Source organism: Oculina patagonica, chromosome 5 (genome assembly GCF_052425735.1).
Source record: "Oculina patagonica isolate OP01 chromosome 5, crgOcupat, whole genome shotgun sequence".
Classification (NCBI taxonomy): domain Eukaryota; kingdom Metazoa; phylum Cnidaria; class Anthozoa; order Scleractinia; family Oculinidae; genus Oculina; species Oculina patagonica.
The window spans coordinates 19,153,713-19,167,055 of NC_135762.1; the positions used below are offsets into that span (position 1 = coordinate 19,153,713).

At 35.3% G+C, this 13,343-nt stretch overlaps 1 protein-coding gene across 1 annotated transcript in view; it reads left to right on the forward strand.

Moving 5' to 3' along the window:
* Positions 1 to 13,343, forward strand: part of LOC144653126 (phosphopentomutase-like) — a 69,233-nt gene that overhangs the window by 24,921 nt on the left and 30,969 nt on the right. Inside the window, exons 5-7 of the mRNA XM_078513046.1 lie at positions 33 to 117; positions 4,027 to 4,110; positions 12,096 to 12,119. Of these exons, the coding sequence (XP_078369172.1) occupies positions 33 to 117; positions 4,027 to 4,110; positions 12,096 to 12,119 (193 nt within the window). The remainder of the gene's footprint in view (positions 1 to 32; positions 118 to 4,026; positions 4,111 to 12,095; positions 12,120 to 13,343) is intronic.

Genomic DNA, 13,343 nt, shown 5'->3' on the forward strand with positions numbered 1-13,343 from the left:
TATTTTAACCCGATGCTAAATACTTATTGTAGCCTTGCCCAGAGAACAAGCAGTGTATTTGCCAGTCAAGGAGTTCCTGTGTACCTTTTCTCTAAAATAACACCTACTCCATTTGTCGTAAGTACATTTATATTAATTATTTTTAATATATAGGTGTGTCTTATACTATCTACATACCGTATTTTCTCTATTAAACATCCCCAGCCTGGTGGACCCAGTGTTTACATTTATTTGACTCCTGCAGTTTATTTTAGCCCTATGTTTATCAAACAAGGAATTTTAATATAATATTTTTGACAAACATGCATCTATCTAATATACTTACAGCTTGTTTTTCCTCAAATAAATGCCGGAGGGGCCTTTTTTCAACTCCACCTTAGAGACCCAGCGTTTATTCGGTACCCGGTGTTTAATCAAGAAAATACGTATATTAATTTTGTCCTGTGAACATTTGTAGTTTGTGTTCTGTGTCTGAGGGTTTCTGTTACCATATGTATTGCATAGTGTGGTGTTATTAAATAGAGCCACTTAAGGTGGCTGAATACAGTTTTTAAGTGGCTCAAAGGTGCTACGATTTTCTGCTTGACATCATTATTGCTTGCGCGGGCTAAAATGGCGCTAGCAACTCTAAACAGAAACGAAAAAGAGTTCCATCTGTTTTACCGCACTGTACCAAATTTGTATACTTCAAAATACTTTCAGATAGGTCTCGAAACCTGGGATGGAAAACAATACGGCAAAAAATGTGGATAAACAACCGACAGAGAAGTGCTAATTCTGTCTTTCATTATCGCTCACGACGCATGGCGTCATATTAGTGTGTGCTCACACGTGCAATTTGATTCGCTTCGAAGGTCGTAAAAGCCAGATTTTAATCCAGATTTTCTCGAAAACCTACCTATTATGAACTTTAACAATTAAATTTAAGGGGTGAACCACGTCCATGGCCAAAATTTTGAAAAAATCTATAAGACAGATTTTGAGCTATTTAAAAAATCGACAAAATATCACATTTTCCTACTTTGCGAAAAATCTGTCTTACAGATTTTTTTTATTATTTTGCATGAATGATAAATCAAAGCCAATTTCTTATTTCTAAAATTTTGAGGAATGGTCGTACGAGTAGATTTTAAGAAAAACGCAGTTTAAACTACTAGTGCCATTCCCCTCATAAGCACTTGGCCGTTCATTTAAGCTGTTTATTAGCATTTTTATTTTCCAAATATCGCATTAGATGGTTTTAGGATGTAACAAACAGTGATAAGAGAAAGACAAAACTTTTCTGGAGATTATACAAGAAGTTAAAGGTTGGACTGATTTGCCCTCTCAAAACTGTATTAAGCCACCTTAACTTAGTGTTGCTATGAGAGTACTCTGACTGTACAATTCAGTGCAGCAAACATTTTTAATTCAAGAGCAGGTTAATATTTCAAAGATTAAGATCTGATGTATAATATAGCTGATGTAGTAATTGAGTTTGGCAAACATTTTGTCTTCCAACTTTTCATGGTGCCAAGATCAGAATGACAGAATGGTAGAACAGCAGAAAATTACCCCAAATCTAAAAAGATTGAATGACGGAAAAATCCCCCAGATCCTAAAAGACAGAACAGCAGTATATTTCCCCATGCAATATATGTCAACCATCAGTGCTGGCATTTATTTCAAAATCAACCATTGCTTAGTGAAATATTCAAAGATACCCCTATTATTCCATACCAAAGGAAAAGATCCCTAAAAGTAACACTCATTCAAGCAAAGCTGCAATTTGGCTATTACTCATGGGTGGGAGTCATCTACCCGGTAGGTCTGTCCCCCCAATGCAATCACAAGAGACTGACAAGAATATCATGTAGAGAAATACAAGCTCTGCAAAATTTGCTTTGTAATGTCATTTGTCAGTAAACAGAATTCATTTGCTAAAAGGGGATGTTGTGTGAATATGAAATTAGTCACAATTCATGTCGTATCTATAGGCGTTACAAAAGTTATGCAGCTATATCAATTAGGGAGTGAACAACTATTCCACACATAACAGCTTTTTGGGAAAAGAAAATGTTGGATAATAAATCTCTTACTAGACATTTTTAGTGTGGTATTGCTGCACATTTTACTCCTGATTTGTATTTTGACTCACCCTTCGGGCTTGCCAGAATACAGCAATACTACACACTAAAATGTCTAAAAAGATATACCAGTATTTATTATCCAACAGATTGTCATAAGTCCCATGTGCATGTATGGTCAGGATATTTGCTATCCATGCATAGCAGCCATTCTGTGTTATTATTCAACAAAAGCGTGCGCTGCTCATATATGGTCAAAATGTTAACATTATCTGTCATCTGTACATGACAGATATCCTGTGATATACCTAGGTTGCGAAGATTTGTCCGAAATCTTGTAAAGCTTTGCGTAATTACAGTTTTTCTATCTGCGAAATTTGATTCGTTGACAATTTGTTGAATAATAAAACAATTATCCTGCTCAATCTTGCGGAATATCGTCTGATTTTAGCCCACTCGGCCTACGGCCTCGTCGGTTAAGTATCAGATCATATTCTGCACGATTTCGCAGAACAATTGTTCAATATGTTGTACGTAGTTTGCCAAAATTCTTCGTCTGAAGTCTTGGAAAATGCTATACAATCACAGTATTTCCAGAGTTCCCAAACTTTTACTTTTTACTTGAAGCATGATTGTGGCTATTTATTTTGCCATGAAACGTGATTTTGGCTTTCATTTTTTGTGATTGTTAATTTTAAGATGTTTTCACATGTGTGTGAACACAATTGTTAGCTAAAACGTGACCCTTGACTTTATTTCTTTGTAATTGTACGTTTTTGTTTTAGCTCCATTGTTGGGTTTGAAATGGATGAAACTTTTGTCAGCTATTTTACCGCATGTGAGATCTTGACAGACACAGTTTCCGGTCTTACACCTTCCGAGCATAACAGTCTAAACAGGGACCGCCATAATCTTTGTGTGAATGTGAAAACATTTTAAGAATTATTTGTGATGCCTGAAAAGCCAAATATTCCATTTTGCAAAGAGGTATAGGGGCCCCTGTATTTCTAGTTGTTAAATGTGTTCCATTGTCCAGTTTGTTGTAAATTAAACAGTCCTGCTCAATTGTATGGAATATTGTCCAATTTTAGCCACCTTGGCATTCGTTTTTCTATCGAGTTACAGAAACACAAGTGGAAGTTTGGGAGAAAGAGAAATGCTGTGAAACACGAGCCGAAAGGCAAGTGTTTCCACAGCTTTTCCTTGGTAGATAGAATTAACTAGAATTAACTAGATAGAAAATAGCCCAAAGAAAATGACACAAAACGAGGTGAAATTATGCACTTTATTTAACATAAAAATAAAACATAGATTCTCTCCACCTCGCGGTTTTACATATAAACATGATCAACCAATCATTGTAAGGCAGTCAATCAACAGAAACAAATCAATTGTTTGACATTCCTGCTTTATGGTTAACATTCACTGTTTTTGTGCCAAACAAACAAAGAAAACAGGCCTCAAAGTTAACTTAATTATGAGAAATAACTAAGTTGATGGTTTAACTGGAGTCAGACACTGGAAGGAGTCAAGAATTCGCTTCATTGACTTAATTGCATGGTTTGATGACCAAAGTGCCTAGAAGTTGCATCAATAATTTCAGATCAGCTGCTTCAATAATTTCTTTCGCAGCCCATTTTTGAATGTGTAGCAGGCTCAAAACATCTAACTCACTTGTTTCCAAGTGTGTAAATCTTTGTTTGGTCTTCAGCTGTGACATTAATATTTGACATGATTTTAGCTTTTTTGCATTGCCTATCCTAGCACTGTGACTAATGATTGCCTTGATTGTGACAACTGTAAGTGTCTTCATCAAGTTACAGAGTCGCAGTTTTTAACCAATCAGCGCATGTATTTACTTTGTGCTTTTTTCTAATGGGCAATATTCCACGCAGTTTTGCAGGATAATGTTACTATTTACTACACATTTTGAAGTTGTGTTTGTGTATTTGTGCTGTAGCCTTACAGTGTACTTAGGTATAAATGCACTTGTGGAGTCATGGTAACAGCATCACATAATCCTAAAGATGACAATGGATATAAGGTATGAATTATTTGCTAACAAAGAAGGGAAGTCTATCACAAAATCACCTGATTGGTTGGTGCATCAATTGCCACCTAAAATATGAGTCTTTTATTATTATTATTATTATATTATTATTATTATTATTATTATTATTATTATTATTATTATTATTATACAAGTGAAACCGGTAAAAACAATATATAATTATATACCTTTCAAATGGAAAGTAGGTGCAAGTGAAAATGTTTGGTGTGTGAATCAGACTGTGTACCTTTATCTACAAATGCTGACAGTATAATTTGGGTGACACTGGGTTAAAAAATTAAAAGACCATTTTACAGAACTCAAAAATGTTATGTTATACACAAAATGGCAGAGTGTGATTGTTTTTCTCTATGTAAACTATTGGTGCTTATTGTTTGTTTTCAATTTAAATTACAATGTATAATAGTAAATGTCTGCAGGTTCACTTTTCGTTGGTTAGATTTTGATTGTTTTGTTTTCCATAGTTACAGCAAAATCCACTAACCATTAAGACCCTCACCCCAGATAAAAACAAAAAAAAAGAAACTGATAAAAGCAACATTTGTCCTTTAATAAAATAAAATGTTCACTTGTTTTATAGTATTAAGAAAATAAATAGGTTTAAAAGAACTACAAAATGATTTAGTGTCAGCCTCCACAGCTGCCACGATGTGAAAGACTTCCAACCACTTCCGAAGGACATAGTACTTTTAATTAGCTGATAGGTATTGCTAGTATGTATGACCACAACCTTGCAGTGACAGCATTTCTCTGTAAAGCCAAGAGAAAAGCAAATTAACTGAAGTTAAAAGTGAAGGCAATGATCAATTTTTGAAGCTGACCCCAGCTTTACAACGACCTATATATTCATGCAGAACAACAATTCTTCTGAATTAATTGCTTTGTTAGATTTTAATGATCCTTTCCACAATGCGTGGCAATCTTGTGCCATATTTTAATTCCTGTAATTTGATCTGTACTATAATTATGGGGTGTTTAAAAGTACTTGGCTGCATTACAAAATGTGGAACAAATCAAGGGCCTAGTTACATGAGCCAGGCTGGAGATCTCAGCATGTCTTTTAAAGGTGACTGACAAAAATCAATTTTAGGGTTACATGACAACTTCGTGAGCCCAGTTTACCAAGATCCTGGTTATCATCATGCCAGGATCATGTTCACTGGGCCAGCCAGGCTTACCGGACCAGCATTAAATTTCTCTTCCAAGCACTCTGGCGACCAGGCCAGCCCAGCTGATGTAATAATGTATCAGTCAATTCCAAACAAGATTACCCCCCCCCCCCCTACACCCCACTCTGGGCAAACCCCCGTGCATTTGACTTTTTTCAAAATGTTTGATCAAAATCAACCACTATGTGGGCCAGTTGCATGTTCAAATGCCCCTCTGGTCAGGGCTGAAATGTCATTGTGAGTTGGGTTTTCTCATTAACACTTGGTCTAAATGGACACTCATGCCCTATGAATCAGCCAATTTTAACAGGAAAAAGATACTTTACATTAACGTAACCAACTACTAACTTCACAAGCTTGAGCTCGCTAGCATTATGTAGTGTATGACACATTTTGTGGACGGCTTCTTCCAGGCTTCTGTTCGATCAAATTCCCCACTATCTGGGACTCAGTAGCAGTCAAATGCCCAGAAATTGCCCGGGGGGAGAGGGGGAGAGGGGTGATCTCGCTTGAAATTGACTGATACATAGGGCCATAGATACTTAGATAAAGAGAAGCCTTTTAGTGATTTATAGCATCTATGGCAAAAGCTATTTCCAAAGGTTTAAGCCTAAAGGAATATCAAAAAGGAGTCACAAGAAAGAACCAAACAAAGTGCCTGACTTGTAAGCTGCCTGTGCTTCACTGTGGTGAAAAATAGGAATGATTAAAATGGAAAATCATAAATTATTCTTTGAAATGTACATCATTATGTAGCAATTTCAACTGTTAAAGTGTAAACAGAAACTGTGTATGTAAACAACAGGAGACAATACACTTACTAAAAGTTGTAATTATTCTTTGTCAGTGGATATTTAGGATAAAAGCAAGTCTGTATTATGCTCTTTAGGTTTAAGTGTCGACAATTTTTGAAAGAATAATTATTTTTATTATTTTGTACAATTCAGCTTAAGGGAAAAACTTAATAGGCCCTAAAACTTATGAATTTTATGCTTTTTCGTAATTGTTTTGAAATAAATCAAGCAAAGGAAATGACACATGTACAAAATTGAGAAAGGTAGTAAGTATAAGATAAGATGCATGAAATGATCCTCGCAGTAAGTAAGCAATTTAAGTAATAGCTTTTTTTAGTCTGAAAAAAATTCATAGCTACAACGGGATTTGAGGCCATGATCTCCGTGATACAAGAGTGATGCTCTACAAACTGAGCTATGAAGCCTTGTTATGTTGGGAGCAGGTATAAGTTGAAGGTTATTGTAAGTCAAAGCTAGCAGCTATTGTCTCTTGGTGTTCAGTACAGACAAAAAAAAATTTGATGGAATGTACAGTGTAATACACACTGTGGCTCGTAATAAATATAATAGGACGTTTCTGAAAAAAAATTATTATCATCATTACTGTTCAAAAAAGTCAACACAATTCTGGCTACTAGTGAATGTTTCCTTGACCAATTGACTAAAAGTCATCAATGAATTTTATTCGCAATTTCAAAATGCAACATTTTCGAAAATTTTGCACTTGGGGGTTTTGCGCTCTGGTTAGCCTGTTTTAATAAAGGTGGTTCTCACTGATAAATTGTAAACGTTGTAGACGATAAAACCATAAAAAGGTTCCTGATTTGAGATAGACGCAACAGCTCAACAATTACAGCAAAAAATAAATTAACTAAAATAGCTCGATCATTCAGTGTTATAAAAACCTTGACCAGTTTTGAGCAGTATCAAAAGTAAGTCTAAATTCACATCTGTGGGAATAAATGAAAGGAAAAATAACCTATATACATCAGCTGAACATTTTCTAAAAGATGCAAAGACAGGAAGTGATAATCATAAACATTCGCTACTGACAATGCATTTTGAAGTTCAAATTTTTTCGTGGTTACATCGGTGTCTTTATAAGCAACAGATATTGTGTAACATGTTTAGCTTTGACTCAGACTGTTTCAGTTTAGAAAATTGGCAAAGCAGTAAGCTTACATGTTTAGAACATAAAATTAATTCGCTTACAAAGCGAGAAAAACACATACTAGAGAAAAACTTGTTATATGCTTACTGCAACAATTACACGCTCACATATGTAACTAACCTGCAGGTCGTCCAAGCTTTCCAGTTGGCAGATGCTCCATATCTTGACTGATCAAACAGAAATAAACAGTAAACACGTTCTAAAACGACTCTGAAATTCAGGAACTTTTAGTTTCGGTTTTCACTACAGCTGTGTAACCGCGCCGGGCCGCACGCGAGTCTCGTTCCCAGTCTTTATTTTGCTCTGAGCCCTCTCGGTTTGAAACAAATTACATCTATTATGACCATGAAGGAATAAAAATAAAGAAAAAAATAATAACGCCATGACAAAGACCGTAAACTCAACCCTTTGGCAAATTTTTCTTTTATTTTCAACTTGAAAAGTCGGTAAACACGAAGCACTCAAAGTTTTTAACTGTTATTTTCACTTCCATATTATTTTCAGAAAAAATGATAATGGCCATTTTAAAAAATTATCTTCAAAACTCTACATTTTGGCTGAAAAAGATTCTTATTTAAGGGCTTGAATAAAGTTTTCAGGCGATATAAAACATTCCACACGTTCTAATCACGTGACCTATGACGTCATAAAAGTTATGAAAGTATCTATCAACATGCAAATTTTTGTTTCCCTACGTTTAAAGCGAGCTAAGATACGAACTAGGACCCAGACTCCCACTTTTTTAAAACTGTGGATAGCTCCCTTAATTTTCATACGCCAGATGTAACCTGTCAATTTTAAAATACCCCAAACCAATATCCTTTTACTGAAATTGACTACTTTTGAATTGACCAAGTATTTTTCTCATAATGGGCAAAAACGCACTTTTGGGCATAGTCACGTGATTGATGACGTCACCATCCTAAGTTTTATTCGAGAGGTATTTTATGTTAAGGGTTACTTCTATGTGACGTAGTATACTTCTTGGCTTTAAATTAAAAAAGTTATTTGACATTTTAACTTTTTCTGTCGCAAAGGATTATGGGAAGGTTCTTATTATAATTATATATTGTTTTTATAACTATTATTATTAGAGTTGAATCTAAGAGGCTCTAGGGCACGAAGAAGACCTCAACCAGATATTAAGAACACTGACATTGAAGTTGAAATTGCAGAAAATATGTATTGCAAATAGTTTTTCTGATTGCTACTCGCGTACGCCGGATCACATCAAACACACAATGTAACCATTATGTTTCCTTTGCATTTTAAATCGCTCATTCCAATTTTAAACGCTTCTCAGCTTTTATTCATTTTTATATATAACATATTTTGTGAGAGGTCACACAAAGTCAATGGCAAAAAGTTCTTCAGCACCCAAGGTAAATCATCGAGAAACCTGAATTTTTGTACGAGTAGATTTAACTCATGTAAAGAGTTTGTTTGCACTTTCCTGAGACTACAAGCACTTGCTTCCATCTTGGAACACTGTTTGTACACCCTCTTTTCCAAAGAAAACCCTTTTTGCCAAATGTGGACATCCCAAAATTGGATACAATATTTTGGTGGAGTTTTTTGCCTCAACTAACTCGACCGGCTAATGAAAGCCTATATAAAAGGGATATAGGTCTTGAACACTGTAAGTTTAACTGTTGAGTTAAGAAGAAACTAGAAAAGCCACGCAAGCGTAGTGTTTAGATAAAACATAGTTTAATTCAAAATAATTAAGTAAAGTCAAGTACAATAGAGTAGAGTCGAGTAGAAATGATTCAAGTCGAGTCAAGTAGAATCAAGGCGAGTCCAGTAGAGTAGAGTGGAGTCTAGTTGAGTCGAGTAGTCTACAGTAGAGTAAACTCGAATCAAATATAGAAGAGTAGAGTCGAGCCGAGTAGCGCAGCGCAGCGTACAGAAGAGTAGACTTGAATAATGTATATTATAGTAGAGTAGAGTAGAGAAGCGTAGTAGTACAGTAGACTCAAATAAAGTACAGTATAGTAGAGTGGAGCAGATAAACTAAAGTAGAGTAAACTCGAATCAAGTTTATTATAGTAGAGTAGAGAACAGTACAGTATGAGAGTCGAGTGGAGTAGAGACAAGAACAGTCACATAAGCTTATATAAACATACAGTAGCATGGAGGCGAATAAAGAGTAGAGACCAGTCAAGTCGAGAATCGTACAGTAGAGACGACTAGAATATAGTTAGTAGACTTCAGTAGAAAAGAGTGTAGTATGTCTACTGAGAGGAGTCCAGTCAAGTATCATACGTAGATGCGGGAGTAGAGTACAGGATAGTAAACCAGATTCAAGTGGTGTCCAACAGAGTAGGGTACAACAGTAGAGTATAGTGGAGAAAAGTAGAGTAGTGGCGATTCGAGTATACTATAGAGTGGTATAGTAAAGTAGCGTTGAAATTGTGCAGTAGATTGAGTATAGTTACGATGGTGTTATTGTGTAGTAGAATTGTTTCCAGTTGCGTTGAGATAAGTTGAGATGTTAAAAGTGGTATGATTATTGCTTCATTTTGAAATAAACACTGTGGTATGCAAATTTACACAAGAAAATGGCCGAATACCACTAAAATCTCTATAACAACATTGAATTATTTTCTTCAGAAATTAAGAACCTATTAAGAACCTAATTAGCCTAAATTTGTGTTAATAACCCTTTATGTAAGAACCGGTTTAGGCTAACCTGAAAAAACAATAGGTTCTTACTCGTGGGTTTTTACTGTTTTGCATCAAGTTGAGAAGAGTTGTGATGATGTAGTAGATTTGAGTCCAGTTGAGAAAAGTTATGCCTCGAGATTATAAGAGTAGAAAGTTTACTTGAGATGATAAGAGTAAAGATGTGATGTTACTAGTTGAGTAGAGTTAAGAAAACTAATTATCATGTGGGTAGGGTTCAATCAAGATGATGTGAGAAGAGTTGTGATGGTCTAATAGACTTTATTGCGGTTGAGTTAAAATAATTGATTTGAGTATACTTGAGTACTTTCAGATCAACCAGACTGTTACTAAAAGAGGACTAATAACTTACAGAATATCTTTAACGTAAAGGCAGTCAAGCTAGTGGAGAAACAGAAAAAACTCCACAAAAATTTTTCATCCAATTTCGTGCCAGATGTACTTTTTGCCAGTCATTAAAAATGAAGAAGTCTTGTATGAAGTTTGAATACGAAACGAAATTACATATTTATGACTTCTGATTTTTTTAATTAGGTGGTGTCACACAACAAGAAAATTATACAGAGAACTATTTTGTGATGCACTCGCCCTTATCAACTTATTGCATCAGTAAAACATTTAAGTAGTATTTGTCATTTGTCAGTTGGGTAGTCCATAGATTAAGGATCAGGCCTTTTGAATTACTTTGGACACATTCAATAATATGTAAAGTAATTAAATTTATCAAATGCACTCCACTAATCTTTGATTATCACTAGTAAATAAAATTACAGAATATAAAGGAAGGGGCAGCTATAGTGAAAACTATTACTACTGATTTTTTCAAGACTTAAAAAAATGTTTCTATGTGCAGTTTTTTAATATTTTAAGCCATGTTCGATCAATCTAAAATAGTGTTAAATAGGTTTAGCCAAGCCTAAAAGTGGAGCTCCACGGTAATTTACTTTGCCCTTCATCTATATATCTGAATTCACTAACCATAGACATAAAAAATAGCACTTGAGCCCACGATCCAATAGAAAAAACATTTTCTGGTCAGCGGTCATTAAAAAACACATGACCTTGATGAGTTTTACACCTGAACCCGCCACATGGTCACGTGATACTGGTCAGCAAATACCTTGTATTGACAGTATCAAAGAGGTTTAAGGTAATCTATTTCTGAAGTGGGCTACCACGTACATATGGACGTATGGGCCTGCGAGACATGTTGTTAGCCGTGATGACCATGAAAACTCAAGTTCATGGTTTTCCTATTTCTGTGGATTTTCTATGGTTGTGCAGGGCTCAAAATAATTTTTGGATACTGACTGGTCTTGTGACCGGCCAAATCAATTTTTGCCTGGTCATGTCTCGTTTTTGACCGGTCAAAATATTGACTATTTACTTTGAAACAATAGCCTATTCTGCCAAAAATTTCACCTCATAAGCTAAAACACTCGTTGTTAAAGAGTATAAGGCTTAAGCTTTAATGTTTTGATCGCTAAAAATGTCATTTTATTATGTTCGCTTTTTGAATTTCCATTTCTTCTGCGTTCTACTCTACATCAAATAAAATGCTCAGTAGCCATAATGTTATGTTACTCTGCATAGTTTTACATTAGTTAACGACTTACGGGTGGAGGCGATCTTGGTTGTAAGCACTTTACTGGTCTTTATTACCAAACACTAAATAGTAATAGGACATATGCCCATGCTAAAAGTGAGATAACTTTGCCTTTGCTCGGACTGGTTGTTCATCAAGCTTCCTATAAGATGCCCTCTTTTAAAAGTTCTCTTTCTTCAAGACTGCCAGGAGATTAACAAGAAAGCCATGTACGTGACCGGTCAAAATGACCGCCGAACCAAAATTTTGTTCGGACAAATTGTCATTTTGGCCGGACATTGTCCGTTGACCGGCTGTTATTTTGAGCCCTGGCTATGGGGCTCTGCTCTGCAGCCCTTTGGGCCGCTGTGGAGCTCCACCATTACCTTTATGGTCCCACATGCAGAAATGATAATAGAATAGTTATAATTAATTATTACCTAATTATAATTATTTTTTATAGCTAACTAATGAAATGTGTATTTTAATCCTGGTCACATGAATTTTGTGCTGTTGGGTATGTTATTAAATTTTTATTGTATTTCTTTTTTCAGGTTTATTTGGACAATGGAGCTCAGGTATGGGGTTATCTTTTACTTCAATTACGAAGCACGCTAATGAGGTCACAGACTTTTGACCCCCAGTGTGACTCAGACAAACAAATTGCTCTCTGTAAGAGCATTGTAAGGCAAAATAGAGTTGGCGGGCACGTCGGAGGCATATTTAGCGATTGTTTTACGATATGGCCAGATGGGCACTGGATTTGATAGAAAACCTTAGCTGTGAAACATAGAAAGCCAAAACCTTGGTGTGAAACAAAAGGTTTGTCAAACAGGGCGATAATTCAATAAATGTAACGTTTTCCCTCAGTTATTGAATGGATTATAAGGGGTGGTGAATGGTCCTTGAAAACATGCGTGTCTTGCAAAATTTTAGCCAAATTTCATGGGTCTCGTCATCTCAAAGTTTTGACGCCTTCACAGAGTCTCTATTTCTTTTTCTTTTTCGATTAATAAATTGAATTTTTGTTTTTTTTGTATACCTTGAATCTGTTTTTCACTAACTAAAGCAAGAGTGTTTGGAATCTATCATTTTTCGAGCTAATCGAAAGTCGGGGCTGTAAATTTTGCCTTTTTAACTCGAAAAAGAGTTGTAGTGGGCGAAGTATTTTCACTCCTTCCCTCCTTTACTTGTTTCCTGTTAAACATATGCATGCAATGCTTGCCAGTGTTTTACAGTGAAAACCATAAAAGCATGAACGCCTAAATTTATTTCTGGAATGTTTATTAGCAACCAATCAGATGTGAGACGTAACAACAAACCGCAAGAGTAATTAGCTGAAAGGTTTTGATCAGTCACGAAACAACGAGTTGGCTTTTTTCCCACGATAAATTTTACCGTTAACAAATACTGAAATTGTCATTCTTTTTCTATTTCAGAGCTTATGCATAAGCAACGAAAAACTATGAATGATATTTTGCTGAAAAAAATTAAAACGTAAAATTCTGCTCACTTACGCGCTGTCTAGCCATGTCTCAATTTTAAATTCAATTTTCAATTCAATTACTCTTGGGTTTTGTTGCGGTTACGTCTCGCATCTGATTGGTTGCAAAACAATAAACATTCCAGAAATAATTTTAGGCGTTCTTGTTTTATGGTTTTGACTGTAAGGCCTCTAGAGAAATAGACCTGTTCTCTGACTACCTACATTTCTTGTTAAATTACATAATATTAACATGCTTAATTACCAAACGAAATATTGTATTTATGTCAGTTTTCTTGAAATACGTTAGCGGTGATTC